Below are 27819 nucleotides of genomic sequence, written 5' to 3' on the forward strand. Positions count from 1 at the left end.
ATTAAATATTATTATTTTGAGACTCCCGCACTACTGCCTTGCCTCCCTGATTCCCTGCAATTGGGTCCACCATGTTCTTGCGTTGCGTTCCTCGCCTTCGCCCTAACCACGTACGTGACATGGACAATTTACAGTATAGTCTTCAATGACTCTTTCATGCATGTTTTTGGAATGTGGGAGTACCCGGAGAAACCGCATGCAAGTATGTGCAAACCCGAGATCATGGGCCAAGATTCAACATGTTAACCATTAGGCTTCAATTGTATTATTAAAAATGCTACCGATGTGCATTCTGTATTTTTCTTTTTTTTTTTAACGATCTTTTTTAAGACATCAGATAAATGTGAGCTGGGCAACGAAAACTACATTGGTCATGTCAAACATGACGAATATATTTACCCATGAGGGATTGAGGCTCAAACGCAAAAGGCTGGTAGGAAACACAGCAACAGTTGTGGTTGTGAAAGTGGGACAGAGTGACATTTAAGCGATACACCAAAACACACAGAATCGACGCCGACCAAACTCGTAAAGCGATTCAACATTTAAGGTTAGATATAATTCGTCAATTAAGCGGTGATGAGCAGCAAATGCAAGAAATAAATTATCAAACACAAATGTCACAAATTACTGTTTGCAAACGTTACGTTTTAAGGATCAATTACGGCGACCTAGTAAGTCAATTTTGAGACTACAGTGTAACTTCTGAATTTGAAATTTGATGCACCACATAGACACAGCGTAGTATATGAACTGCTGCCTCCACAAGTGAAAATGCTTTCATCGATTTATTTCCTACACTCTTCGATTTGCTCGGTTGTCATGGAAACAAAATCTGTGATCGCCATTCGCCGAGCACGAGATGATGGATTGTGGTGTCCGGTTGCATGACTCGAGCCACCCTTTCAAATGGGCTATTTTCAGCAAGACAGGAAATAGCATCTTTAAAGGGAGCTGTAATTATTGATCCTTGATGTATTTTGACGAAAGCATGTCATAGATGTTATTAAGACACCTGGAAAGTGTTTTAAATTATTTTTTAAAAATGCATTGTCTCCTGACTGACTTCAATTATTTTTGTTCATTATTTTTTCGTGGTTAAAGTCTTTTTAAACTTGTGTGGCAGTTAAAGTTTCAAAAATGTTACCTGTACAGTACAACATTGCACGTACAGTTTAGATAGATCGATAGATAGATAGATAGATAAGAATCTAAATGTTGCACAATGGTGTTTCCTGATGTGAGCTAAAGTGTGTATTCCTACCTGCGCGAGCTCCTCTGAGCCTCCACAGGATTCTGGTGGCAAAGCCTGAAGCATCGCTTAGGGAGCGGAACCTGGACTCGGGTCGCAGGGCAGGGGAGGCCTTCAGCTCCGTGAGAGTGTCCCACTCTTCCTCCTCCATGGTGGCCTGAACCCCCCCCCAAAAAACACTGAGAAAGGTGCCACGTTCACTTAAACGCCTACACCTTCCTTTCCTGCTCAGCTTGTTCAAACTTGACTCGTTGTGTGCGTGTATATTTGTGTGAGCGGGTGTGCGTGTCTTCCTGTATTCGTTCACACCCTCTAAAACAAGCAGGTCGCCTTGAAATGTGACTGCAAAGTGGAAACCTGTTCTTTCAACATTTTTAAAATTCAATGAAACATGCGCATGAATTGACGGAAGAAGCTTTTGCAATAATGGTGATGGAGTTTAAGGGTTTATGCTAAGGTGGACATTACATCATTGCAGTCATGAAGATATGAAAACATTTTCGTTGCGATTATATGGTACCAAAAATAAAAGAGAGTTAGTTTCAAGCACGAGCAGTGAAACCAAATGTTAAGTTCTGTGCATCAAACATATTAACAGACTGTATGTACTATACACGATGGTGTATATTATAATCCATATTTAAACCTCTCAATTTGTACTCTGTTAAAATATAACTTTCAATGTGCAATAAAACCAATATATTTATACACTGTACATATCGGGTGTATTATAACTCACCATTGTATCGTTCTATCCTCAGCCTAATAGCAAAATTGCTAAAGTCATTTTTAACTTACTGTCCCAATAGCAATAAAAAAAAATAACAATGTGTTGGCTAAAAATTTTTTTTTTTTTTTTTTTCTTGTTTTCCAAAAACATTCAAATATGACCAGGGCAATGATGCTATTATCCTAATGAAATATCACTGTGTCAATAATATTTTACCTCCCAATTTGTACAATTTGTACAAATGTCAATATAGCATTGTTAGACTATATGTATTATTTCCAAGTTCCCACATACCAACATGCATCATCTTAATGTTCTGTTTTTTTTCTACTTGTTTGATGAAATTAAAATTTCTTTTAAACCCGCCTCAATGTCTGTTTGTCTGTCCGTCCGTCTGTCTCTTCCTCCTTCCTCTGCTTGTCCGTCTAATACTGTACAGTGGTGCTTTGATATACGAGTGCCTTGACTTTTTTAGATACGAGCCATCGCCTGGCTGATTTTTTGTTTTGTGGTACAATTTTTTTTCCATCTTTGCGGGTTATGTGGACAGCAAATGTGTGTTTTTATACAGTACAATACTGTTGAGTGCAATTTTCAAATTAAACAAACGAAATCTGGGGTGTTTGCGGGGGCTGGAATTGATTAACTGCTTTTCCATTAATTTTAGTGCAGAAATGTGATTTGAGTTACAAGTTAACTGTTATCGCAAGGGGCGGCCACTGGTTAGAGCGTCTGCCTCACAGTTCTGAGGACCGGTGTTCAATCCCCCGGGCCTGCCTGTGTGGAGTTTGCATGTTCTCCCAATGCCTGCGTGGGTTTTCTCCGGGCACTCCGGTTTCCTCCCACATCCCAAAAACATGCGTGGTAGGTTAGTTGACAACTTGAAATTGCCCGTAGGCGTGAATGTGAGTGTGAATGGTTGTTTATTTGTATGTGCCCTGCGATTGGCTGGCAACCAGTTCAGGGTGTACCCCACCTACTGCCCGATGATAGCTGGGATAGGCTCCAGCACACCCGCGACCCTAGTGAGGAGAAGCGGCTCAGAAAACGGATGGATGGATGGATGGATGTTATCTCAAGGCACTGTACTTTGGTTTCAAACGAAATTATCAGTCAATGCAAAATGTGACCGCCAGATGTCACTAAATCAATACTCGCTACATGCTTTTCCGCCTCTGCCGGATTCTAACCAAGAAGTTAAAATAGTAAAATAACCTCTCACTCTGGGCGCTTAAAAAATACAAATGAGTAAACGTGCTCGGTTGGTAATGTATTAAACAGGTGAACGAAGCTAAACGATACGTACTCGTTTAATCACGTTACATTCGTCATAATTCCGAAAAGCCAGTGCATTTCAGCTTTCAACATAGAGTGACCATCTTCGCTATTGACGATCTCCGCCTCTCCGCATTCTGTCGCGCCTGCGGTGCTCGGGGCTCCGTTGTTGCTGGATCAGAGATGGGCTGAGGCGGAGAAGGGCGAACCTCCCCCCAGCAACAGCGAGGCGGTTACCGCGGTCACACACTGCGGGTAGGTAGGGTGACTAACTTTTGGAAGTATTGGAGTCGCCGTTGAACGTATCTGTGTGTTTAATTCTGTTCGGCATGTGGTTAATAGCTGGGGATGCCTCGCAGCGGCACTCGACAGCATTAGCCCGGACCGACCGGGTTAACGTGTAAAATAAACTTCTACACGAAATTATTTTTTTTTAGATGAAAATTACACGATATTATAACGTTTGTGTCCTGTAGGAATCTCCTCATAGATTGTAAATCTCGTTTGTTAGGGGGCTAATGGCAGGCTAGCCATTTCTCCTGGTTAACTTTAAGGCACTTGCTGCTAAAATATATGCTAACTTGCTCATTCGGCTAACTGATTCGATTACCCAGGTCATAGTCGGTGTCAACGGTTTAATATATTCACGGTATGTTGTAGATAGAAAACGGGTGGTAGACTGAGGCCGAAGTGACCGACTGAAGGGAGGGAGGGAGGCCGACCCCTGTCAAACCTGTTCGGGCCGAGGTGCTTCATTCGGAGGCAGAAAGTGACCATGACTGTGTTGTAAAGTTGACCTTTGACCCGCTTTAAAACACCTCTCACCCACGTCTTTGTCATTGCGGCTCAGTCACTTCCGTCAGTGGTGCCTTGCCTAGTTTTCAAATGAACTTTTACCCATTGAAGTGAATGCAAATGCCATCAATCCATTACAAACGCCTCAAAACCACCACGTATTTGTTGTTTTTTACGTTACGTGTTATGAATAAAAAAACAGCACTGTATTGTAAATTATGAACATAAAAAATCACACACTGCAATGGTTGAACGATTAAAGATTTCTTCGTAGTCGACTAATTTAATAAAAGTCAAGCTGAAGTCACATTGGTGATATTGTTTTCAGCACAGTACAGTTCCCAACCGGTTCCACGTAAAAAGACATGTTTTGACAGAGGGGCTCAGCAACAAATAAACACAACTAATTAAAATGCATCTCACTTTTGTCAATTGTAGTCAATTATGTCATTGTTGGAACGGCCACTTCAACCTGAGTACAAGGCACCAATAATTTTTAAAATCAAGAGAATGGGTTCCAGAGAAGTTACGTTTTTTGTGAAGGAAAAAACAATTATTTTGGGGAAGGGTTTTGTGTGATATTGCCAATAGAAAATCTAGTAAAAAAAAAAATAAATGCCTTGAAATTTGATTGAAACAGTATAGTTTCTCAACATTATCGTGACGTTTGAAACGGTATCACTTACCTTAAAAACATGATCTATTTAACGCAAATGCAACCTTGTTGGTGATAAGAGCAATGTGGACATTACTGGATGAGGTAACAGTTCTTTAGTAACCAATTGTTTCTTTGTTTTTTTTCTTTAGACGCGTTTGAAGAGCACGTTCCATGTTTTTTTTTTTGTTTTTTTTTTTAAATTCCACAAAGATGGCGGCCTCTCGTCACGTAGAGGACTTTCGACTTGTCCATCTGCTGCCGTCGCCATACTTTAAGACTATGGAGTAGCGAAATGTCCAGCCAACAAGGCGACACAGTCTTCAAATGGGTCAGACTATAAAAATAAGATGGTTGTGGTTGAGAATAGCGGTTAGCATCACTAGCGGCTATTCAGATTGCCGTTAGTCTTAAAAGATTAATACCAGCTATACCTCGGGACTGGCGGCAAGGAGCAAGGGAAGGGGCGCAGTCAGACTCCAGCTTCCTTGCCAAAATGTTATCTGTACTAATGCACAGACGACAACTGGGCACTGACAAGAACTTTATTCATCATAGAAGTTGTTCGCTACAACACATGCGAAAATCGTGACACTAAAAGTGACACTCTTCGCTTTACGACACTGACGTAATAGTGTGTTATAAGATGGGACAGGCAGGCTTCAAAATATTAAGCGTTTCGGTGTTTGACCATTCCTACTGTTTGTGTCCCACGAGCTGGTCCCATCTTGGGCTAATGTGAGACAATGACACCCAAAGTGGGCTACTTATGTCCTTCACAAAGATGGACTATTGCAAATGTAAGCAAGGTATTCAGTGCTTTTTTTGCGGGGGAAGTTTTGAAGACTTCTCTGCCTCATTTGTGAGCCTATAGCCACTTTAACTAATGGGCTCAAATATAGAATGCATATTAAAAGATGTTAAAACGTGTATGTAAAATAACAGATTGATGAAAAGCAACAGACAGCTCACAAATGATTTACCTGGTTGTTTAATTTCGTACGTGATGACTGGGCAGGCACTTCAGAGACCCAAATATAGTATTTGTCCACAATTATGGTTAAATATCCATTTGTTGCACTAGTGACCATACCATATCTTCAGTAATATTGTGGCTTTTAGACTAAGAAACGTGTGTCAAAAATCAATCATTTTGAGCACCCTACCAAATAGGTGGAAACTGGACAGTGAGGCTCAGCTACTTTGCTTGCCTTCTTGTAACTGTTTGGTTTGCAGAGCGTCTCAACCCAACAGACCGCTGCCCCACGAGAACACGCAAGCTCCTATGCTTCACGGCAGCTGTTCCTTACAACAGGGGCTTGAGATGACGGTCTAAATGAAAATATTGACTCTGCCGAGGTGTCCAGCTGGCCCATGCGTTTTTTAAAATTTATTTATTTTAGTTTTTTTTTTTATGACCCACCGCCGTCCCTGCGTGACCAGTTGGCCGCCACGTGGCGCCGGGCACAAAAGCCCAGGCGTAGCAAATGTTGGCTTTCTGTCTTTGTAGCCCCCCCACCCACCACTGCAAGAACACTTATCTCCTCTTCCCTTGTAACCATCTGCTTTTGGATTTCATGTTATGCCTTCTAAATTCACTCAATATACACTACTTACAAGGTGTTAGGGATGTTCGGCTTTCAGGTAAAATTTCAGGATGAACCTAAAATGCATTATAACCTTTACAAGTGAACATAATGTGACCTTTTCCTAACTTTTGAATGCACATGTCCTAACTGTTAAATGTTTTATGAATTTTTGTACAACTTGATGTTCTCTAACAAGCAACTGAACAGTCAAATTCATAGCAGGTGTTTGATGCATTAATCGCCGAATACATTTCCTGATTCAGTTAAAAGTGGTATTTAAATAGTCCTCTTCATCATGCTGTTAACAAGGTACTGTAATGCCCTCTCATGTGGATAAGGAAAACTATTTTGCATGGATGTCTTCTTTTGATGAAACAAAATGTTTAACTTTATGCTTGAATAAGATATCATTCCATTCAAACATCCTTAACTCCCCTGTTAATTGGCATCAATTCTCAAAATTCCCATTAAAGTTTTCAATTTGAACCAAAATTACCCAGTTTAATTCATGGCAATTTATCAAAACAGTTCCCTAAATGTACATCATCATTGCAAGGCTTCAAACAGGATTTTCTTAGAGCCAAGTGGCCATCGAGGTTGAGTGTCACAGAATATCATCAGCAGGTTATAGCAGAGATAATGAGAACTGGAAGAGTAACAGAAAGTCAGAGAAGTGACGTGAGAATGGCAAGTTGTGCATTGGTCAAATTATGTTCACCTGTTCAGGTTGTAGTGCCTTTTAGGTTCATCCTGCAGTTTAATCCGAAAGCCAATTAGCCCAACTTTTTTTGAGTAAAGCATGTATTTCCCTTACTTGGCTGTAAAATAAATAAATAAAGATTTCTCCGACACTAAACCTGGACTCAGCACCTCGTTTGCAGGCTCAACTTAACAGAAGCGTCTGTCACAGTCTCCCAACAATCGGTGCTTGTGTTGGTGCTTAATGGTTATCTTCTCTGCACTGTGTGTGTGTGTGTTTGTTTGTGTGTGTGAGACTGTTGAAGTCCATGTCGTGGCTAACTGAGATGGTCTCAGCACTCCAGACTCTGTGCTGCACAACAACCGGGCCATTTGTTATGCCCGTCCGCCCGCACAGCGCTCATAATGCCGCGGAGAAAGAGTGTCTTTATCTGCGTTTCTTTCCGAGAAGCCATCTCACTCGCATAGTCTAGGAACTTAAACAGGCTGAAGTCACAGTATGCTTACAGTAACGCCATGCCCACCCACAAAGGACTTGACATTGGGACGTGGTGTCGTACGGACTCTCTTCTGAGACTTCATTAGTTATACCTATACAGTTCTCAATAAAGTCAGTATTTCGGACAGAAAAGCATAGCTTGACGCATCTGTTCATATTAAAAAAAGAATAATTCTCCATAGGTAATAATGGAGATAGCAATGTACTGTTACAGGGTCTGTGCCCATATTAAAACCTTTAACTGTGTACAGGCAATATTTTAAGTAGCATTGCAATATGCGTTACTGTCATACAAGTGTAAAAAGAAGTTTACCACAACTGTACTAAAATGAATTTAAAGTAAAACTACTCACATCGACATGAAGTGAACCCCCTTCTCGTCGCGATTAGCTATTCACAAATTGACCTATTCAGCTATTTGCCCAAAAAAAACGCTGATTTGCGTACTTTTCTGCTCTTTCTGTAGTGCCCCGAGATATCCCACAATACTGCCAAAGGCCTGGCTCATAGGAAAGTAGCAATTGCTGTAGAGGAAGTATGTTGAAGTGATAGCACGAAGATCTTTTTATGTTGCGGAGAAGCTAAGTTACGCCTTGGTTGTTAGTGGAAGTTATGGAGATTACATTTAGATGTACACAAGCACTTCCGGTGCATTATTTTCATTATTTTTTTTAAAATATAATCATCTGTAAGTCATTTAGTTTTTAAGGCTAATCTTGTAAGATGAATTTGAAATTATATTAAAGTTTTTCATGATAGTTGTGGTATACTTATGGTTTAAACTATTAATATAGGCAATTCTAAATAATTTTTTTTGGGGGGGGGCGCGTCAGTCATTGTTTATTAGTAATTATTTGTAATTATTACTCGTGTTTTTTTGCTCTTCATGACAGGACTCTATTGTAATGAGAAGCCAGGCTAAAGATGTGTGTACTGCTTTCTTACATTCCTGGAAGTTCCATTTCTTCTATGGTGTTCACACTTTTTGCCATCACTGGTATATTTCTATGGGGTGAGAGAGGTGTATTTTTCCACTGAATGTAGGTTAAACTTCAACTTGTGCCGTTTTAATGTGCAAATTGTGCAGTTTTAATGTGTTTCTACTCTATACACCAAAGTAGTTGGCGTTAGTGTGATGTAGCGTTCAGGTGTGTGTCATATGTCTGCAGGTTAAATCGTGCTTGTTGCCTTCTTCCACTTCAGCTCCCGCAGGGGTTAACTCACTCGGCAAGGGTTTTTTTTGTCTTTTTTTTTTTTTTGTCATCGTCTTTCTCCTTTTCACCATGCTCAAGTGGGCGCTCTGCTTTAGGAGGGAGTGGGAGGAGACTGAGTGGGCCGGCCAGAGGCTTGCCAAATCAGATCAGAGCGCAGTTGGGAGGGGATAGCGGGAATGAAAAAAGGAGAGCCAGATAGAAAGCGGTGAAAAAGCAGGAAGAAAGAGGAAGCCTTGGTATGTGGAGGAGATGGGATAGAATGTGACAGAGTGTGTGTGTGTGAGCGCACACGTCTGTGTTACTAGGGAAGGAAAACAGGGACGTGCCCAGTAAAAAAACGGGGAGAGAGAAAGTGGGTGGGGCAGGTTTTGTTTTGCGTCACGTGATCTGGCAGCACACTGAGGTCTCGCTGTCAATCACGGCAAAAACATTGTGGAATAGCCTTAAAGAAATGTAGCCAAGATAAGGACAATTCCTCATCCTCATTTTTTCACTCTTTTTTTCCTCCCAGGAGTTCTTGTTTGCTCTTCTTCCCCCAGCTCCTGTCCTCTGCTTTTTCGGCCCGAGCAGGCCAGGGAATGTCCCGGCGGCGCCATGCCTTACGTGGACCGGCAGAACCGCATCTGTGGCTTCCTGGACATCGAGGAGCACGAGAGCAGCGGCAAGTTCCTGCGCCGCTACTTCATCCTGGACACGCAGCAGGGCAGCCTGGTGTGGTTCATGGACAACCCGCAGGTAACCGTGGGGCGGAGGGGGCGTTAGCTTAGCATTTAGCACCAGGACTATGTCCGAGAAGCGCCCTGCCTACATTGTCAGTTGTTATCAGGCCGCCTATCAGCATTGGTAGACTGCGAGACGACAATGTTTTATGAGCAGGTCAATGCATCGGTTAAGTCAAGAGAGGCAATCGGCTCAACCTCGCTGTCGTCGCCACGTCTGCAATCTGACTGTCATCACGTCGCATTAGCATGGCAGTGTGTTTAAGTGCTCAGTTGTTACATGAAGTATTCATAGATGGTGTAGCACCAGAGAAAGTTTGAATAATTCACTGGCTCCCTTTCTTTTTATAGAATGCAAAGGCTTAAATTTTAATGAGGTTAAAGTCACAATCCCAGAACTTGGGCACCGTGAAAAGAAGCCCGCAATCCAACTTCTTTTCATCGATGATTTTTTATCTATTACTGAAGTTTCTCGTCATTATTCCACAGAATCTTCCAGTCGGCGCGGACTGCGTGGGCTCCCTGAAGCTCACTTACATTTCTAAGGTAAGCTAAAATATCTTGTATGACAGTGACATGAGACAGCAGGGTGACCTAGTGGTTACAAGGCTCGGAATTTTTTTTATCATTGAGGAGCAGTTTTGCTTATCATTTCTTCATTTGAGGAGCAACTTTCTAATTTTGAGGAGCAATTTTTTGCATCGTAAATACACAGGGACCCGAAGCAAGGGTTTTATGAAACAACAAAGGTACGACAATATAACGGGGGAGTTGAATGTAGAGCTGTGCCTAATAATTATTTGAATACTCAACTATCCTACTGAAAATATCATCGAACAATCGAGTAATTGTATAGGCTATATTTTTTCTTGGTTAGAGAGCAATTATGAATACAAAAGAGAAAATAAGAGCTTTCACTTAATAACATATGCCAAATTGTTTTCTTTTTTTATATAATCAACAGTTTTTATTTCTTAAATTCACATTGTGCACAAAAGATAATGTTTATGGATTAACAGCCTTCATGCATCTTACCTTAAGAAGCTAGGATTTTGTCTCATCCTAAAACATTAGGTTCATGGATCTGCATTATGAGCTTTGACCAGCTGCCTAGAAATAAGAAATATTCTTTGTACTACTACAAGTTTTGGAAGTGTTCAGTTTGTTCAAACTAAAATGCGGAACCCTCGAGAGAAAACCAATATTTTCTTCATCTGACGTCATCCAAACCCTCTTCTAATTCACTTTTTTTCCCCCACATTTGCCACATTATTCACCTACTTGACTCAAAGTTTCACCACTTAATCAGATTGGCTATATGTCGACGGTACTCATAATTAACAGACTCTCCGTAGGGCTGACATTATGTCAGTAAAGTAGACTAATGTTAATCTCACTGATTCGCGCTAGGATAATTTCAACTTCGTCTCTCGGGTCCCATGACGCGGCGTCATACTCGGCAGAGAGAAAGGTCCATGTTACAACGAACGGGTGCTCGCCTTGCATTTCACTATGAAATGCTTCCAAATTTTCACCATTTTCTTTTGTTCCCACATTCCAATATCTTGCATGTTAGGTTCATTGAAGACTCAAACTTTCCGCAACCCTGACCAGAATGAGTGGTATAGAAAATGGTTGAATGGATGTTTGTCTATATTTGCGGTACAATTGCCTGGTGACCAGCCAAGGATGTACCCCGCCTCTCTCCCCAAGTCAGCCAGGCCCCTCACTTTGATGAGCCGTATAGAAAATTAATGGATATTTGTCCATACGTGCCTGTGATTGGCTCGCGACCAGTCCAGGATGTACTGCACCTCTCACCCAAAGTCAGCTGGGATAGGTTCCAACTCACCCGCATCCCTGATGAGCACTAACGCTATGGAAAATCGATGGATGGTTGGATGGACACTTGCATAAAATTCTGTCAATATTCTGATTTGACTTACTGGAAAGCTAACAATTGCAAGTTTTGTTCCCTTCTAGGTCAGCGATGCCACTAAGCTGCGGCCGAAGGCAGAGTTCTGTTTTGGTAAGAAAGCCCCTATTCTTGAACTTTTTATGTCCGTAATAAATTGCTGAGATGATTTGGGAGTAGGGTGAAGTAACACAAGGGCACGTCGAGTGTTTATAGTTGACACAATGATGCAGAAGTGGCCAGGCAACATAGCAGCTGAGTTGTTGGTTAGCGTTGGCAGCGTATCGACGTTAACACATTCTTGTCAGGCCGTGACCATACAAACTTGAAAAGAATACTGCTTTTACAGCATTTGCTTGTACATGTAAAAAAAATAATAATAATAAAGGCACAACCCAAATGTTAGTTAGAAGGGCCAAGGCTTATAGTAGCAGTTGGAAATAAAATTGTGTTGTTCTTTGTGAACTGTTTCGCGATCAAAGAAGAATTCGACGTCAGCTATGAGAAGTTAAAGGAGATATTTTTTTCACGATATAAAACCCCACTATCTCTGTGTCTCAATAACATGTATGTGAGTGTGTGTGTCAAAATATCCCCTAGATTTATTTATTTATTTTTAATTCAGCTTACGAAGCCATTTTCCCTTAGCATTGTGAAATTTGGTTGTCATGTCACTCATGATTAGAGACCTGCAAAAATATCTCAAAGACTCATGCCTGAAAAGATACAGGAAGTCTGCCATTTTGGTTTGAAATGTGTGTGTGTGTGTGTGTGTGCTCACACACACACACACCCACCCACCCATTCATTTTCAGAACCGCTTATCCTCACTAGGGTCATGGTTGTGCTGGCGCCTAACCCAGCTGACTTCAGGTGAGTGGCTGGGTACACCTGAACTGGTCGCCAGCCAATCGCAGGGCACATAGCTCATGTAGACAAACAACCATTCACACTCAAATTCACACCTATGGAAAATTTAGGGTCTTCAATTAACCTACCATGCATGTTTTTGGAATGTGGGAGGAAACTGGAGTAACCGGAGAAAACCCACACAGGCATGGGGCAAACATGCAAACTCCACACAGGCGACGCCGGATTTGAACCTGAACCTCAGACCCGTGAAGCAGATGTGCTAACCAGTCATCCACCGTGCTGCTATATATTGAGCTCAAAACAGAAAAGATACAGGAAATCGGCCATTTTGGTTTAAAGGATAATTTTGGCCATTCCCAGATGTCCTTGAAAGACTAACTACTCGGAGAGATTTCGTCCAATTGATACCAAATTTGAAGCAAAAATACAAGACAGATGGGTGGCGCGAAATTGCCAGGGATTTTAATTTTTGTCATTGCGTGTGGCTGGAGCATGGCGGCAAAGTTTGACTCATCATAAAACAACGTGTACCTGTAATAAATCGCCACTTTCAGAACTTTCCCATGCGGTAAACTCATCTGCCCGAAAACACACAGAAGTCTGCCATTTTGGTTTGAAGTGGGCATTTTAAGGCTCATTTTGGCCATTTTTTTCCAAGAGTCCTTCAAAGAAAAACTCTGAGATTTTGTCCAATTGTCACCAAATTTGAATCGAGTATACCAAACAGCTGGGCGATGCTAAATTTCCAAGAATTAGTTTTCATCATTGTGTGTGGGTGGAGCTTGGCAGGAAAGTTAGATGATTTGCCGTGAAACAACAAAACTCTTAATGACGCACCTCCACAAGGTCAGAGCAAGACTAAACCTCTTTTGGGTGACAAATATCCCGTCCAGAAGAAATCCTTATAGCTTGCCCCCCAGCACGCAGCTTGGCTTCATTGCTTTAATCGCACATACTGGCGACATCACAAGCCAATGAGGAAACATTATGAGCAAGCTTTGTGATCTTCACTAAAGCACAAAACACTTTTAGTACAAGCCTCTAGTCCCTGTAATTGTTTATCACACTCCTCTTTCGAATGCTTCAATCGCAGGAAATGCTCGTCTATGACAAGAAGTTGACTTACGGGTGTGTGTGTACGTGCGTGCGTTCTGACAGGATGTCGCCACTCAAATCGGGACCTGATTCACAGATGTCAAGAGGTTATTTTTATGCGCGCCATTTGTAGACCACATGTTTTGCATACATCAATGGGTTCTGCCACTTCGTCTCCTCCTTTGTAAGCCCCAGCAGTGATACCAAACAAGCGGTGCCTGGCCGTGTACTGTAAGGCAGAGAGAGGTCACACTCGCAGGTAGCTTTTAAGACAAAAAAAAAGACAGAAACCAGACAGGACAGGGTGCCATTGTATCTGGTGCTGACACACCATCCGTGCGCTGGCGGGGGCTACGTTTCCCAGCACATGTTTCAGTCTGCGGCAATGACTCACACCGGGATACTCCCACATGTGTCCAGAGAGCGCTATGCATCCATGGGGCGACAGAGTGCAGCTCAGTTCACACGATTATTTACGGCAAACTGGGGGAAAGTGGAAGAGTGAGGTCTCGCTTGTGCACAATTACCTGACCAGATGTTGACACAGGTGGCGCATTTAGAAGAAAGTGAAGGTTTCACTGCGCACATCCTCAGTGCTATGGAAATTGACAACCTGAGACAGGATGTCCTAAATACTATGCTCCCCTAGCTATTCACCATTCGACCTAAAAATACTGTAGTTGCTCTGTTGTGACAAGGCATTTGAATATTTATTTGAAGTCAAGGTTTTGATTTGTTTTTTGCCTTTGTCATGCTGAGAAATGAGTAGGCAGTTGCAGAAGGAAGTAGCTGAATTGTGCAGCCTTATGCGCAAGTACACAAAAGGTTTCCCAGTGCACTTTTTTAGAGAGGTCTTTGTATTATTATAGGGTCAAACAATACTTTTCCCATTTTGTAGTATTGTGAAACATGCCCTTGAAGTTGTACAATTTTAAGAATTTGACCAAAGGCTTTGGGAAAGATTAGAAGTCTGAACATTATACCTCAATATACCTCGGAAGACCATCATTGCTTTTTCTTTTTTTTTTTTTTTTTTTTTTTTAAATGATTCCAAAAAGACCGGCCGCAACAAGAGGTGTAAGGAATATACAACAGAAATTATGTGACCCACCGACTGCATTTAACAGTGGCTACTGGCTACAGTGGTAAACTTGTTTGCAGTTTCATACAGTGTCGTCTAACCGTTGCTTGAAAGTGGCTCTGAATCTTCACCATGGCTAGCTGTAATGTCATGGGCAGAGAAACGCCCTGTGTGGGCGGCCAAATTCAGAAGGACACTGTCACAGACACACTTTTGGAAATAAGGAGATAAAAGATTTACTGTACTTGGTTGGACAGATTGTCGGGAAAAATATTCTAAAAGCAGAAGTCCGCTAGCATCCAGGAACGATTTTATTTGACATTAGTGCTTCCTCTCTACTAATTGTAATTAGTTGTCATCATGTAACTGCAATACCAATTCACAAGCTTAACCCTGCGCTTGCTACTTTTGTGTTTGGCTCCGTTAGTCATCAATGCCGGGATGAGGAAGGTCTTCCTGCAGGCCAACGATCAGCAGGACCTGGTGGACTGGGTCAACGCGCTCAATAAAGCCACTAAGATCACGGTGAGGTTAACAAAGACGGTCATGTGACATGCACTTCCTTTCTTTCACTTCAGATGAGGCACCCTTTTTTCTGTTGAGTCACTTGAAGAAGGAATTGCTCTTTATTTCCTGAGGGTACTAAGATGATAAAAGTCAATGGGAGTGAGTTTGACTAACAGGATGCTGTATAGTAGTTGAGTGGAGTCCAGGGATAAAAGGCTGCTTGCTTTGTTTCCCGTGATGCCATAGCATCCCAGAACAATAGTAATAAAACACGTCAAGAGTCGCCGCATGCAGATGTTTTTCTGCACGATTTGTTTCAACTTTTAATTCTTCGTGTGAGGAAAAGTGTGTTTTCCATCAATGGGCCATGTCTGTGTTTTTCAGGTTCCAAAGGTCTCCGACGGCCAGCAGAATTCTAAAAACCACAAGTCTTTGCAGGATGCCGTGGGACCCAAGAAACAAGTGTCCTATAAGACGGAGATCATAGGAGGGGTTCCCATTGTGACGCAGACTCAGGTAAAAACAGCCCACACGGGTGTCATAAAGACAAAGTCAAGTCAATAAACAACTTTTGTGCGATGACATTTTGGGGGGGGACTCAAGCTTGACCATTTTCAATGTTTTATGAACAAAACAACCACTCATTTTCTGTTTTTGACTTATTTTTAACAGCGAGCAGATAAATAGATAAAAGACACAGTCAATCAAACCCGTTGGATTGAAAAATGCTGACTAGTGTTGGACATCGAGAATCGAGAACCCAATTTGAATCGATTGGAAACGGGACTAACATTCTGGAATCGTTCAAATTAAAAAAATTCGGTTCCCAGTTTTGATGCCTAAAGTCTGCCGAGCCCGAAGAAGAAAATGTCAAAAACCAAAGAAGAACGCGCACGAAGACACGCTTGTGCCCAAAGGCAGCGGCGAACAAAAGTGTTAACTATGTTAAAGTAAGTGACCAGTCACCTCAGTGCAACACTTTATTATGTTAAGGAGGCTTTCACGATGTGTAGAAGTCTGACGCACTCCTTCCCGCTCCGAGCCTCAGCCTACACTGCGCAGAACGTCAGTCAAGTGGGTGAGTGAAACAATAAAATACGTCTATGCCAACATTAAGGCAGCTAACAAGTTAAACGGTGGGTGGCACTCTTGCACTGATGGTTTTAGCGTTTATTTTAAGTCTTCAAACCAATGTAAGAGAAAGTATAAATAAAATATATAAGTAAAATATAAATTACCATTACCATACTGGCAAGAAAGTAGAAAGAGTCGCATGACAAGCTTAACATTGAGGTAAAACTTCACCAAAGGTCATACTAGCAACTTTACATCACAATGAGTGCCAAAATGCTGAGTTATGCTGCGTACCCTTCAAAATAAAAGGCTAAAACAGGAAGTCAAGTTAAAACTTTCACATATAAACCATTTGACGTGATAAAACAGTCACAAAATAACTATTTTAACAATGCTGTATTTAACTTTTAGCTGAAACAATATTTAATGAATATTAAGTCAATTGTGTTAGTGCCACACATTGCCTTTTAGTTCTTAGGTTTGATATTGATACTGGTAATAAAGAACGCCGAGTCAAATGTTCATTTTAGTTTATGCTGCAGGCTACTAAGAAAACACCCTTTATTTGAACCATGCAAACTCTTTGACCCAGCCCCCTAAAAGAATCGGAATTGAGAATCGTTTGGGACCGGAATCGAAATGACGAACCGGAGTCGGGACCAGAATCGCTCAAATTCAAACAATGCCCAACCCTTATCCTGATGGGCAGGGGCGATGTTGTTCCACTCCAGTCCTGTAGGTAGCATTGAACTGGGATCAATTAATTTTGTTGCTCAACTATAGCAGAAAATAATCACAATGTATGGCTGATTATTCTACTCCAATCATGTAGGTAACATTGACGTGTGATCATTAAATTTCAATGATCGACTGGAGAGAAAAAAACAATGTAATGGGTGATGTTGTTGTATTCCAGACCTGTATTCTGACCTAATCGTTAGAATTTTAGCAGTATTTATTTATTTTTTAAATCACTAAGTGCAGGTTGCTGCTATTCGTCCCTAGCCCTGTAGGTGGCAGTAATGTGCATTGCAAAAATGATTTGCATTTCCAAGCTCTATCTGGATCTGGTAGATCAAGGACTCACTTGGCTCCAGTGTAAGTGAAGATAGTTGTTTGTCCAGATCTGTTTCCAAATTGAATAGTTTCTTCCGAGCAACCCTCGACAAAAGTCCATTGAAATTGGTTGTCAAGTAACTAACCACCAAACGTCATTTTTTGCACTCGCTCACCCAGTCTTCGTCACCCTTTCCAGCATGAAGGTGGCGACGGGGCAGAGCGAGCGGAGCGCGAGGCAATGCATCGCTCGCACAGCCAGCTGCCGTACTTTCTGGGCAGGCCAGCCCAGGACCACACGGTCATCAAGTCGGGCTACTGTGTCAAGCAAGGCGCCGTGGTGAGTTTTTGCTTTGTGGTGCAAGCCCAAATTTTATTTGCGAGTGAGCTTCAGATGCGCCACCGCTCGATAGAAGTGTGTGTGTGTGTGCTTGCGTGCGTGCGTGTGTGCGTGTGTGTGTGTGTGTGCGCGCGCGTGCGTGCGTGGTTTCAGCCACTTATTGAATGGTAGAAACAGTCAAAAACACATACAAATGAGAAAACCCGCAAGCAGCTACAGTAAGCCAAATCTCATATCTAGAGGCTCAAAGAGACTAACGAGTCATGTTCCTGATTTCACTCACTAGGCCACGCCCCCTTTAAGGAACACAGCTCGAACGTTTTTGGGACTTCTGCCTTGGCCCAAGCACAGTAATTAAGCTATATGAAACAACTTTATTTCTTTATGGTCTCTTTTGTTATGGTTTATTATACAACACAGTGTTATTTTTATTTCTTAAAAACCTGTAACAATTTTTTGAGGGTGGTTTCAGAGGGCTGAAATTGATTAACTCACTTAAATGGGGAATATTGATTTGATATAGGAGTAAATTGACGTACGACCTTCCTCACGGAATAAATTAAACTCGTAAATCAAGGTACCACTGTATTAATTGCAGAGTTGCCATTCAATAGTTGCCTGTTCTGTATGGAATGTAAAGTCCTATGACTTGTGAAATATGAAGATAATTTCCATGCCTCGGGAAACCAAAGTCTGCGTGCATATTTCACAGCACAGGGGGACCTCAGTTTATGATAGAGCTCCGTTCCTCGCGCGGTGACATTAACGTACGCTAACAGCAGTAACAGTCCTAAATATTTGTATGAAAAAAAACAGTAAGTATGGTGATAACTGAGCTCGCCTTGTTATGCTGCATGACGACTACTTATTCTCATGGCGCTGCACAAACTAGTTCAATGTGCAACATTCGAAACCTTAAAAATGTGTCGGAACTGTGGCAAAACAAAGACCTGTAGATGCACAATAGACTTTTCAATTCGAACACTAACACAAATGTATTTACATAGGCAATCTCTTAACTCGATTTACACTTTCAAAGAGGCGTTTTTCTCCCACATCCCAAAAACGTGCGTGGTGAGTTAATTTTTAATGGTAGTTAGAGTAACAGCAATTTCTATTGTTATAACTAAAAAAAAATGACAAATTGTTTTAAATAAATGAACGGACAATTTCTCAATTGACAGTTTTGTTATTGTGAGCAGAGCATGATTATTGCTGCAGCAATAATAGCGTTTTGAATGCACTGTATACAAATGTAAACATTGGATGGACGGGGATAGAAGTGCGAGGCAATATATGTCTTTTTCACAAAAAACCTGTGGGGAAACGCACAGAAAACTACTAAAGCCTTTGAGAAGGATTCTGCGAGCAAGAAAAAGAGAGGTTTTTCATTATTCCTGCTTTCACATCTTCGCCCCACCTGTACCGTCAACCTTCTTGCAATACCGTGAGCTTTCCCACAATACCAAAATAATAATCATACTGTGATAAAACCAAACCATGAGCTATAGCAAAGATTTTAGTTCACTTGACGCACAAAATGCAAATATTAACTGATGGATCTTGTGAACTAACAACCGCATTTTCCCTTCACCTAGATGAGGAACTGGAAACGGCGATATTTCCTCCTGGAGGAAAACTCCATGAGCTACTTCAAGTCAGATCTGGTAAATTGGCTCTTGAGTTACAACACGCTCTTTAGGAATCTTGTTTGTTTTTTTTATATCCGTGAATCAGCTCCGCAGTGCGAGTCAGGCAAAAACGACTAACACACAGCGCTGTGTCCTGGCATGTTTTATCTGCAGTCAGTGGAATTTCATCTGCCTCCTTTCACATGTCCTGTCATGCCTCGTGCCCCTCCGGCCTCCGTCCTCTCTTGTCAGCTTAAGCTGCACACACAGATACACACACATGCACGTATTCATTGTGCTGAAGATAACACAAGGCCCTGAGGACATAGACTCTCTGTCTGCTGCAAGACGGTCTCCTTATCAACCCAAGATTTTAGAACAATGCGCTTGCAAATGAAACCATTTATCCCATTTACCATTTTCCCATCTTCAGGAGAAAGATCCGCTGAGGATGATCCCGCTGAAGGAAGTTCACAAAGTGCAAGAGTGCAAACAAAGGTATTGAACAAGTGTAGTTCTTCATTGAGACAGTAAAGATATGAGAGGTTTACCTTTCTTGTTGTGTTACAGTGACATTATGATGCGTGACAATCTGTTTGAGGTGGTCACCACGTCTCGGACATTTTATATACAGGTAATGTAGGTACAGCTACTGTAAATGTAATGTATGTACAGCTGCTGTAACTACAGTTGAACTAGACGTTCTCATTATTGATGCCATGCTATTAGGCTATAATTTGTACATCTAGTCTAATCGGAAAGTATTCACAGCACACTTTTCCACATTTTGAACATAAATTTGCTGTATTTGTATTCTCTTGTACATTTCCAATGAAGTTGGGGCGTTTTGTTAAACATAAATAAAAACAGAATACAATGATTTGCAAATCATGTTCAACCTATATTTAATTGAATACACTACAAAGCCAAGATATTTAATGTTCAAACTGATAAACCTTATTGTTTTTAGCAAATAATCAATAACTTAGAATTTTATGGCTGCAACAAGTTCCAAAAAAGCTGGGACAGGGTCATGTTTACCACTGTGTTACATCACCTTTTCTTTTAACAACATTCAATAAAGTTTGGGAACTGAGGACACTAATTGTTGAAACTTTGTAGGTGGAATTCTTTCCCATTCTTGCTTTATGTACAACTTCAGCTGTTCAACAGTCCGGGGTCTCCATTGTCGTATTTTAAGCTTCATAATGCGCCACACATTTTCAATGGGAGACAGGTCTGGACTGCAGGCAGGCCAGTCTAGTACCCACACTCTTTTACTACGAAGCCACGCTGTTGTAACACGTGCAGAATGTGGTTTGGCACTGTCTTGCTGAGGGGCGTCCATGAAAAAGATGTTGCTTGGATGGCAGCATATGTTACTCCAAAACCTGTATGTACCTTTCAGCATTAATGGTGCCTTCACAGATCTGTAAGTTACCCATGCCATTGGCACTAACACAGCCCCATACCATCACAGGTGCTGGCTTTTGAACTTTGCGTCCATAACATTCCGAATGGTTCTTTTCCTCTTTGGCCCGGAGGACACGACATCCACTTCTTCTTTTCCTTTCGGCTTGTCCCTTTAGGGTTCGCCACAGCGCGTCATCCTTTTCCATATAAGCCTATCTCCTACATCTTCCTCTCGAACACCAACTGCCCTCATGTCTTCCCTCACGACATCCATCAACCTTCTCTTTGGTCTTCCTCTAGCTCTCTTGCCTGGCAGCTCCATCCTCATCATCCTTCTACCAATATACTCATTCTCTCTCCTCTGGACGTGTCCAAACCATCGAAGTATGCACTCTCTAACTTTGTCTCCAAAACATCGAACCTTGGCTGTCCCTCTGATGAGCTCATTTCAAATTGTATCCAATCTGGTCAGTCCTAGAGCGAACCTCAACATCTTCATTTCCGCCATCTCCAGCTCTGCTTCCTGTTGTCTCTTCAGTGTCACTGTCTCTAATCCGTACTTCATGGCTGGCCTCACCACTGTCTTGTAAACTTTGTCCTTCATCCTAGCAGACTCTTCTGTCACATAACACACCTGACACCTTCCTCCACCCGTTCCAACCCGCTTGGACCCGTTTCTTCACTCCTGACCACACTCACCATTGCTCTGGACTGTTGACACCAAGTATTTAAAGTCCTCCAGCCTTGCTATCTCTTCTCCCTGTAGCCTCACTCTCCCCCCACCACCCCTCTCATTCATGCACGTATAACTTCATTGTGGACACGACGTCCACAATTTCGAGAAACAATTTGAAATGTGGACTCGTTGGACCACAGAAAACTTTTCCACTTTTCATCAGTCCATCTTAGATGAGCTCGGGCCCAGAGAAGCCGGCAACGTTTCTGGGTGTTGTTGATAAATGGCTTTTACTTTGCATAGTAGAGTTTTAAGTTGCACTTTCGGATGTAGCGCCAAACTGTATTTACTGTATTGACATTGATTTTCTGAAGTGAATTGTTCCTGATCCCATGTGGTGATATCATTTACACATTGATGTCGGTCTTTGATGCAGTGCCGCCTGAGGGATCGAAGGGCATTCAATGTTGGTTTTCGGCCTTGCCGCTTACATGCAGTTATTTCTCCAGATTCTCTTAACCTTTTGATGATCATATGGGCCGTAGATGATGAAATCCCTAAATTCCTTGCAATTGTACGTTGAAGAACATTGTCCTTAAACTGTTGGACTATTTTCTCACGCACTGGTTCACAAAGAGGTGAACCTCGCCCCATCTTTGCTTGTGAATGACTGAGCAATTCAGGGAAGTTCCTTTTATACCCAATCATGGGTTATATGGGTTATATACCCAATTAGCCTGTTCACCTTTAGGTTGTTCCCAACAGGTGTTCGATGAGCATTCCTCAACTTTCCCAGTCTTTTTTGCCACCTGTCCCAGCTTTTTTGGAACGTGTTGCAGCCATAAAATTCTAAGTTAACAATTATTTGCTAAAAACAATTAAGTTTATCATTTGAATATTAAATGTCTTTGTAGTGTATTCAATTAAATATAGGTTGAACACGATTTGCAAATCATTGTATTCTGTTTTTATTTATGTTTTAACACAACGTCCCAACTGCATTGGAATTGGGGTTGTATTTTAAAAGTGGCTGACCAGAGATTCACACATAATAAACTTGATCTCCTAGGCGGACAGTCCCGAGGAAATGCATAGTTGGATCAAGGCTGTCTCGGGGGCAATCGTGGCCCAGCGTGGACCCGGGAGGTCCGCTGCCACAGTATGTGTCACTCACGCAACAGAACAATGCCATCATCATTAATTTTACTTGAACTGATGGACCCGAAACACTATTGACTCACAACTACGGCCTCCGTGAAGTCAGAAGCCTCATTTCCACTAAGCAGTAGTGTTCAGGTCAGCTAGGCACGTATTGATAGCTTTTTTTTTTTTTCCTTCCCCCCCTAACTTTACAATGAGTGTGAAAACAGCAGTGGGACTGAGTGTAACTAAGGGGCCAAAATGTCAGTGTGTCTATCTTCACTCTTTGGAGTGTTGCAGCTGAATGATGTCAAACATGTTTACTGCCTGAATCAGTTATTTTGGAGCCCTTTACAGTGAACCCTCCTCCTGGTGTGAATATATATTGAATATGTCCCTACCAAATTTTTTACAATTGCATATATTAATAGTTTAAATGCAAAATATACCTCTAACTATAATCCAAAAACACCTTAATATTGTTGAAAACTCATCTAAAAATGTAAAAAAAAAAAAAATTCCTGCAGGTTATTTAATATGGGAAAAGAAATTGCACCTTAAATGCGATAATACTGGCATGTATGTCACCGCTTTGCAGGGGATAAAATACGAACTTCAGTACTGCTTTCGTATTAGCTGTTTTATTATGTTTTTGACTCATTGCTATGTAGATACGTACTTTAATTTTCATCGGAAATAATACTTTATCTTTAGTTGAACACTTACTGTTAATCAGCTAACCAGCTGGTCAGCTGGTAACTTCCATCGCTGCGAATAGCGATCCAGACCTTTCACTGCAACATCTTGGGACGTTTCCCACCCTGCTTCCTCCATAGGGTTGGGCATAGTTTGAATTTGAACAATTCCGGTCCCAAACGATTCTCGATCCCCATTCTTTTAGGGGGCTGAGTCAAAAAAGTTTGCATGGTTCAAATAAAGGGTGTCCAAATTATGAACATCCATTTTCTTAGCACCCCGCAGCATAGACTAAAATTCTTTATATCGATTATCAATATCAGAACTAAAAAGGGAATGTGTGTGGAACTAACCCAGTTGACTTAATATTCATAAATTAATGTTTCAGCTAAAGGTTAAATATAGCATTGTTAAAATAGTTATTTGGGACTGTTTTATCACGTCAAATGGTTCATATGTGCAAGTTTTAACTTGACTTCCTGTTTTAAGCTTGAAGCCTTTTATTTTGAAAGGTACACACCAGAACTCAGCATTTTGGCACGAAAAGTAACTTCACACGACACCGGTGAATTTTGAAAACGAAAGTAATGGAACCAAATGCTAAAGAAACGTTTATTCCTTTACCTACCCACCGATTAGGCATGAGGTTAGTGTTTGCGATACTGTGAGACAACGTTTATGTGAATTTTGTCCCAATTCATTGTGATGTAAAGTTGCTCGCTTGACCTTGTGAAGTTTTAGCTCAATGTTAAGCTTTTTTTTTCCTGTCATCGGCTCTTACGTTGTTTTGAGGACTAAAATAAATGCTAAAAACCATCAGTGCAAAAGTGCGACCAACTGTTTACCTGAGCTGCCTCAATGTTGGCATAGACATATTTTATTGTTTCACTCACCCAATTAACTGAGAGTTGACTTCACTGACGCTCCAAGCTGTGTAGGCTGAGGCTCGCAGCAGGAGGGAGCACGTCAGACCTCTACACATCGTGTAAGCTTCCTTTCCACAATATAATCTTATTCCAAGTGTTGCACTGATGCGACTGGTCCTTAATTTTAACAAAGTTAAGACACACTTTTGTTCGCCGCCACCTTTGGGCACAAGCACATCTTCGTGAACGTTATTCTTCATTGGTTTTCGCCACTCTCTTCTTTGGGGTGGGCGGACTGTAGACATCGAAATTGGGAACCAAAATTTTTATATTTGAACGATTCCGGTAGAAGCAGAATGTTAGTCGCGGTTCCAATCAGTTCTCGATTCTCGATGCCCAATCCTATTCGTCAAGGAGCATCGCCTGCTTGTCGGACCTCTACTGGAATTTTCCATCACACTGCTGTTCGCTGTCAAGCTGGCCTATGGAAAGCCATTTGAGCATTCATTTAGTATCCTTGATATTCATCTCAAGGTCCCTGTACTAGTAGGCTTTGTCCTCACTTGTAAGACCATTCAAAAAATTATTTTGTCTACTACTTTGGCTACTCCTCCACTAACTTGGCTCTTTCAGGAAGTAGTTGTTTTAGGTTCCAAATTCAGGAGTAGGGGAGTTTGTAAATAGTGAGTCTTAAATCGGTAGGGGTTCACTGTACTGTGTAACGCTTGACAGGGTAAATTAGGAGCTGAATAGTGCTGCGAAAATGTGGACAAGGGGCTTAATGTCGATGTTTTGAGCATGCAGTGAATGTAATGACTTTTAACTGACTCCTTAGACATCCCTCACCGCATGCCACATGACCTCAACTTAAATAATCAAGAGAGTACGGAGGAGCCTCGTGTCACCAGCGAGGGGGGGACGGTAGCTCTTTTTCCACCTCCATCTTGTTTTGTTTCTACACGTGTACCCGATGTGGTGACACAGCTGTTCCCTCCACCTCCCTCCTCGGCCACCTGTTGTCTTCCTGTATCTCTGTCTCTCTCTCTTGCATCTTTTTCATTCCCCTCGACCCCCCCTCTCTCCTCGGGCAGACAGCCCATCTGCTCTAACCCTGCTTTGCGCTGTGTTGTTGCAGATGCGGCAGGCCAGACGGCTGTCGAACCCCTGTATACAGAGGTATACGTCTCGAATTGGGGAGTGCAGCAGCACGTACGTCAGCTCGTCTAATTAGAAAAACAACAACCCTCCCCTTTTTAAACTATACGTTTTTATTTTATTTTAACGCTGTTTTCTACTCACTGGCCGGCCCCTCCTCCTCGAGAGCAGATCAGATCTCATCACGACACAACTGACGCTCCTTTTCTCCTTCCCCCTTCTAAATAAACCCGACCACACCCTGAATATGGCTGATAACCCAACAAGCGCTCCTTCTCTTCCCTTCACGCCTCCCGCTGCCTCTTTCATGCTCCTCGCTTTACGTTTTGTCACGTAGCTTACTGGCTGAGTTGACTTGGCCACAAGCATGGCACACATGCAGCAGAAGTCACGACATCTAACCCCTGGATCAACCCCCCCCCCCCCCCCCCCCACACACACACCTCTTTTGACTTGCCATGATTCGCTGTAAATTAATGCAAACACATGCCACCCCACACTTGCTACATGAATGTGATTCTTCCTGCGCTCTGTGAGTCTCTCACATCCTCTTTTTCCCTCTCTCCCTCCCTCCTTCGTTGCCCTCTGTTCTCTCTGCAGCCTGCTGCAGCTGAGCACCTGTCTTAGATGTGTGACTTCCTGCTTGTGTCTCCTCCTCCCTCCTGTTCGAAGCCTGTATGTCTTTTTCTCCACCACCCCCCGCCCCTCACACCTTTTTCCTGTAAACGCAGCAGTACTGTTTCCCTCGTTGAATTCCCACACCTTCCTTATCACTAATTGTGTACTAACGTCATAAGTACTGTACATGTTTAATTTTGTAGACAGGGGGTCCCTGGTTTATGACTGTCCCGACATATGAAGATTCAAGGTTGCAAACTAGTTTGCACTGCAGCGTTAGCTGTTTTTCATCTGATTGTCTTGTATTTTTCATTCATATATTTACTGTAATCATGACTAACTACTAGACTAACTACTGTGTTAGTCTAGGTTAATGATCTGACTTGAATTTAAGTTACGAACATCACAAAGTTACGAACGTCGTAAACCGAGGACCCCCTGAAATACCAAATCACTATAAAACTTAACCTGAGGTACTACGAGTATGTGGAACCTCCAAAGTGGGATATAATCCATTGTGACACCGGTTGATTTACAAGTTTTTCTAATTTCCTCACATTTGTTCTCATAGGAAATAATGTAAAGTTAATTCATTCATTCCTGTCTCAAACTTGGCATCATAAAACCTGCATTAAGTGCATAGTTTTTAAGTAACATTTTAACATTCTTGACTGCCATAAAGAGAAATTCTAGGTACAGTATGCAGTTTTCAAACTGCGAGCAAAATTTTAATGTCAGCTCACTTCAGTCCTCGCGCCCTCGCTTGTCTGCCCAAAGACACTCCTCCAACGCACTAAACTTTAAAAAAAAAAAAAAAAAGATCCCGAGGGCCACTGATGCATTGCGCTTCCCTGGCCGCCTTTGAGTGCACATCGGTCGGCTTTGAGCGTGCAATGTTACACGAAATGTTACCGGTTTGATGTTGTATTTTTTTGTAATGTACGATCAATTAAAAATATAAGAGAGATGATCAATTTACCTGACAACTCGGTGAGAACGATGACGTCACGTACGCTGTGGATTTCCAAGCTCAGCCATGCAGCATCCGCGTATAGGACACCATCGGTATAGATCCTTACCCTTGATTTGTCTCGAGAGAGGTGTGCAATCCCTTCTTTTAACTTTTGTTGCTAACCAGAGTTAAATAATCCAGTCAAGAAACTATAATAGTAATAATCAATACTAATAATATATAATAATAATAATCTTTGTGAGAGGCTGCGGTGAGCCTCTGTGTGCACGGTGGGTGTGCGCAAATGACTGGCTAGTTCTCCTTGCTCCGAGTTGGTTTTAAAATAATAATTAAAATTAAATTGAGGCATTAGATGGGGCGAGAGAAGGATAATTTTTCAAAAGATATTTTAAATAATATTCTACTGCAGGGATCTCGTTTGATGTGCGCCCCGTGTCCTAGATGCACAAAAATGATCAGGTCAGATCAAAAACATGGTGGATCTGCGTCCACTGACGCACAACATTGCTGACCTACGATTATTGCGGAGCCGGTCGGGAAGACGGAAGCAGGCAGTGGCGTATGTGACACAACGTGCTTACTTCACCGATGCGTGGACGCAGACGTGAACCGTTGGATTGATGAGCGGGAAGACAGTGGTTGCAAAATGTGACAAAGACCTGTCTCTCCGCCAAGTGTAACGCCGCATCGCAGGGCCCGAGAGACAGAGGTGAAGTTAACATAGCACAAATCAGTGAGATTAACGTTAGTCTACTTTACATAACATTAGCACCGCGGGCTGCGGAGTGTCTCTTTTAAATATGGGTACTGTCGGCTTAAATATGTTGCACTGTGTAGCTTGTTTTGTTTTTGTTCCCCGTGACCGTGACAAGGACAGTATAATGCAACCATAACGGTACATACAGTGTCCTTTTTGCTCAGTGTAGTCACTGTAACATATTGCCAATCCGATGATCTGTAAGTGGCAAAACTTTGAGTCAAGTCGGTGAAAAACGTGGTAAATGTGGCCCGAAAGGAATAAAAATATAACTCATCATCATCGTGTACCTAAACAGATGAGGGTTTTGGTGAAGGGAGATGAAGAAAATATTTTTCTCTCTCGAGGGTTCTTCATTTTACTTTGAACAAATTGAACACTTCCAACACTTATAACTCATAAAATACAATGGACATGAGACTTTTTTTCCCAGACTCAATAAATTTTCATAGTTGGTGAAACTACCGAGCGACGAACCGAGCCGCTAGCGGAACAGCTTTGGCTCCATAGATGCAAGCAACTAGGG

The 27819-nt window shown here is 41.9% G+C and overlaps 2 protein-coding genes across 11 annotated transcripts in view; one reads left to right on the top strand and one right to left on the bottom strand.

Annotated features, from left to right (window-relative positions):
• The window catches only part of phactr2 (phosphatase and actin regulator 2), a 36094-nt gene extending 34565 nt beyond the window's left edge, over positions 1–1529 (bottom strand). Inside the window, exon 1 of the mRNA XM_061790116.1 lies at positions 1265–1529. Coding sequence (XP_061646100.1) covers positions 1265–1403 — 139 coding nt within the window. The 5' untranslated portion in view covers positions 1404–1529. The remainder of the gene's footprint in view (positions 1–1264) is intronic.
• A 1821-nt stretch (positions 1530–3350) lies between these two features.
• The window catches only part of LOC133485475 (pleckstrin homology domain-containing family A member 1-like), a 28993-nt gene continuing 4524 nt past the window's right edge, over positions 3351–27819 (top strand). The window contains exons 1-12 of one of the 10 annotated variants that reach the window (XM_061789210.1): positions 3351–3512; positions 9220–9443; positions 9917–9973; positions 11411–11456; positions 14819–14916; positions 15283–15414; positions 17228–17368; positions 18967–19035; positions 19433–19497; positions 19570–19633; positions 22158–22247; positions 24926–24999. In XM_061789210.1, coding sequence (XP_061645194.1) covers positions 9303–9443; positions 9917–9973; positions 11411–11456; positions 14819–14916; positions 15283–15414; positions 17228–17368; positions 18967–19035; positions 19433–19497; positions 19570–19633; positions 22158–22247; positions 24926–24999 — 977 coding nt within the window. In that variant the 5' untranslated portion in view covers positions 3351–3512; positions 9220–9302. Of the gene's footprint in view, positions 3517–3547; positions 8945–9219; positions 9444–9916; positions 9974–11410; positions 11457–14818; positions 14917–15282; positions 15415–17227; positions 17369–18966; positions 19036–19432; positions 19498–19569; positions 19634–22157; positions 22248–24925; positions 25000–25545; positions 25621–27819 lie in introns of those variants that run through there. The other 9 variants (XM_061789212.1, XM_061789207.1, XM_061789211.1 and 6 more) reach the window with 9 other exon arrangements.

This window comes from Phyllopteryx taeniolatus, chromosome 11 (genome assembly GCF_024500385.1).
Source record: "Phyllopteryx taeniolatus isolate TA_2022b chromosome 11, UOR_Ptae_1.2, whole genome shotgun sequence".
NCBI classification, from domain to species: Eukaryota; Metazoa; Chordata; class Actinopteri; order Syngnathiformes; family Syngnathidae; genus Phyllopteryx; species Phyllopteryx taeniolatus.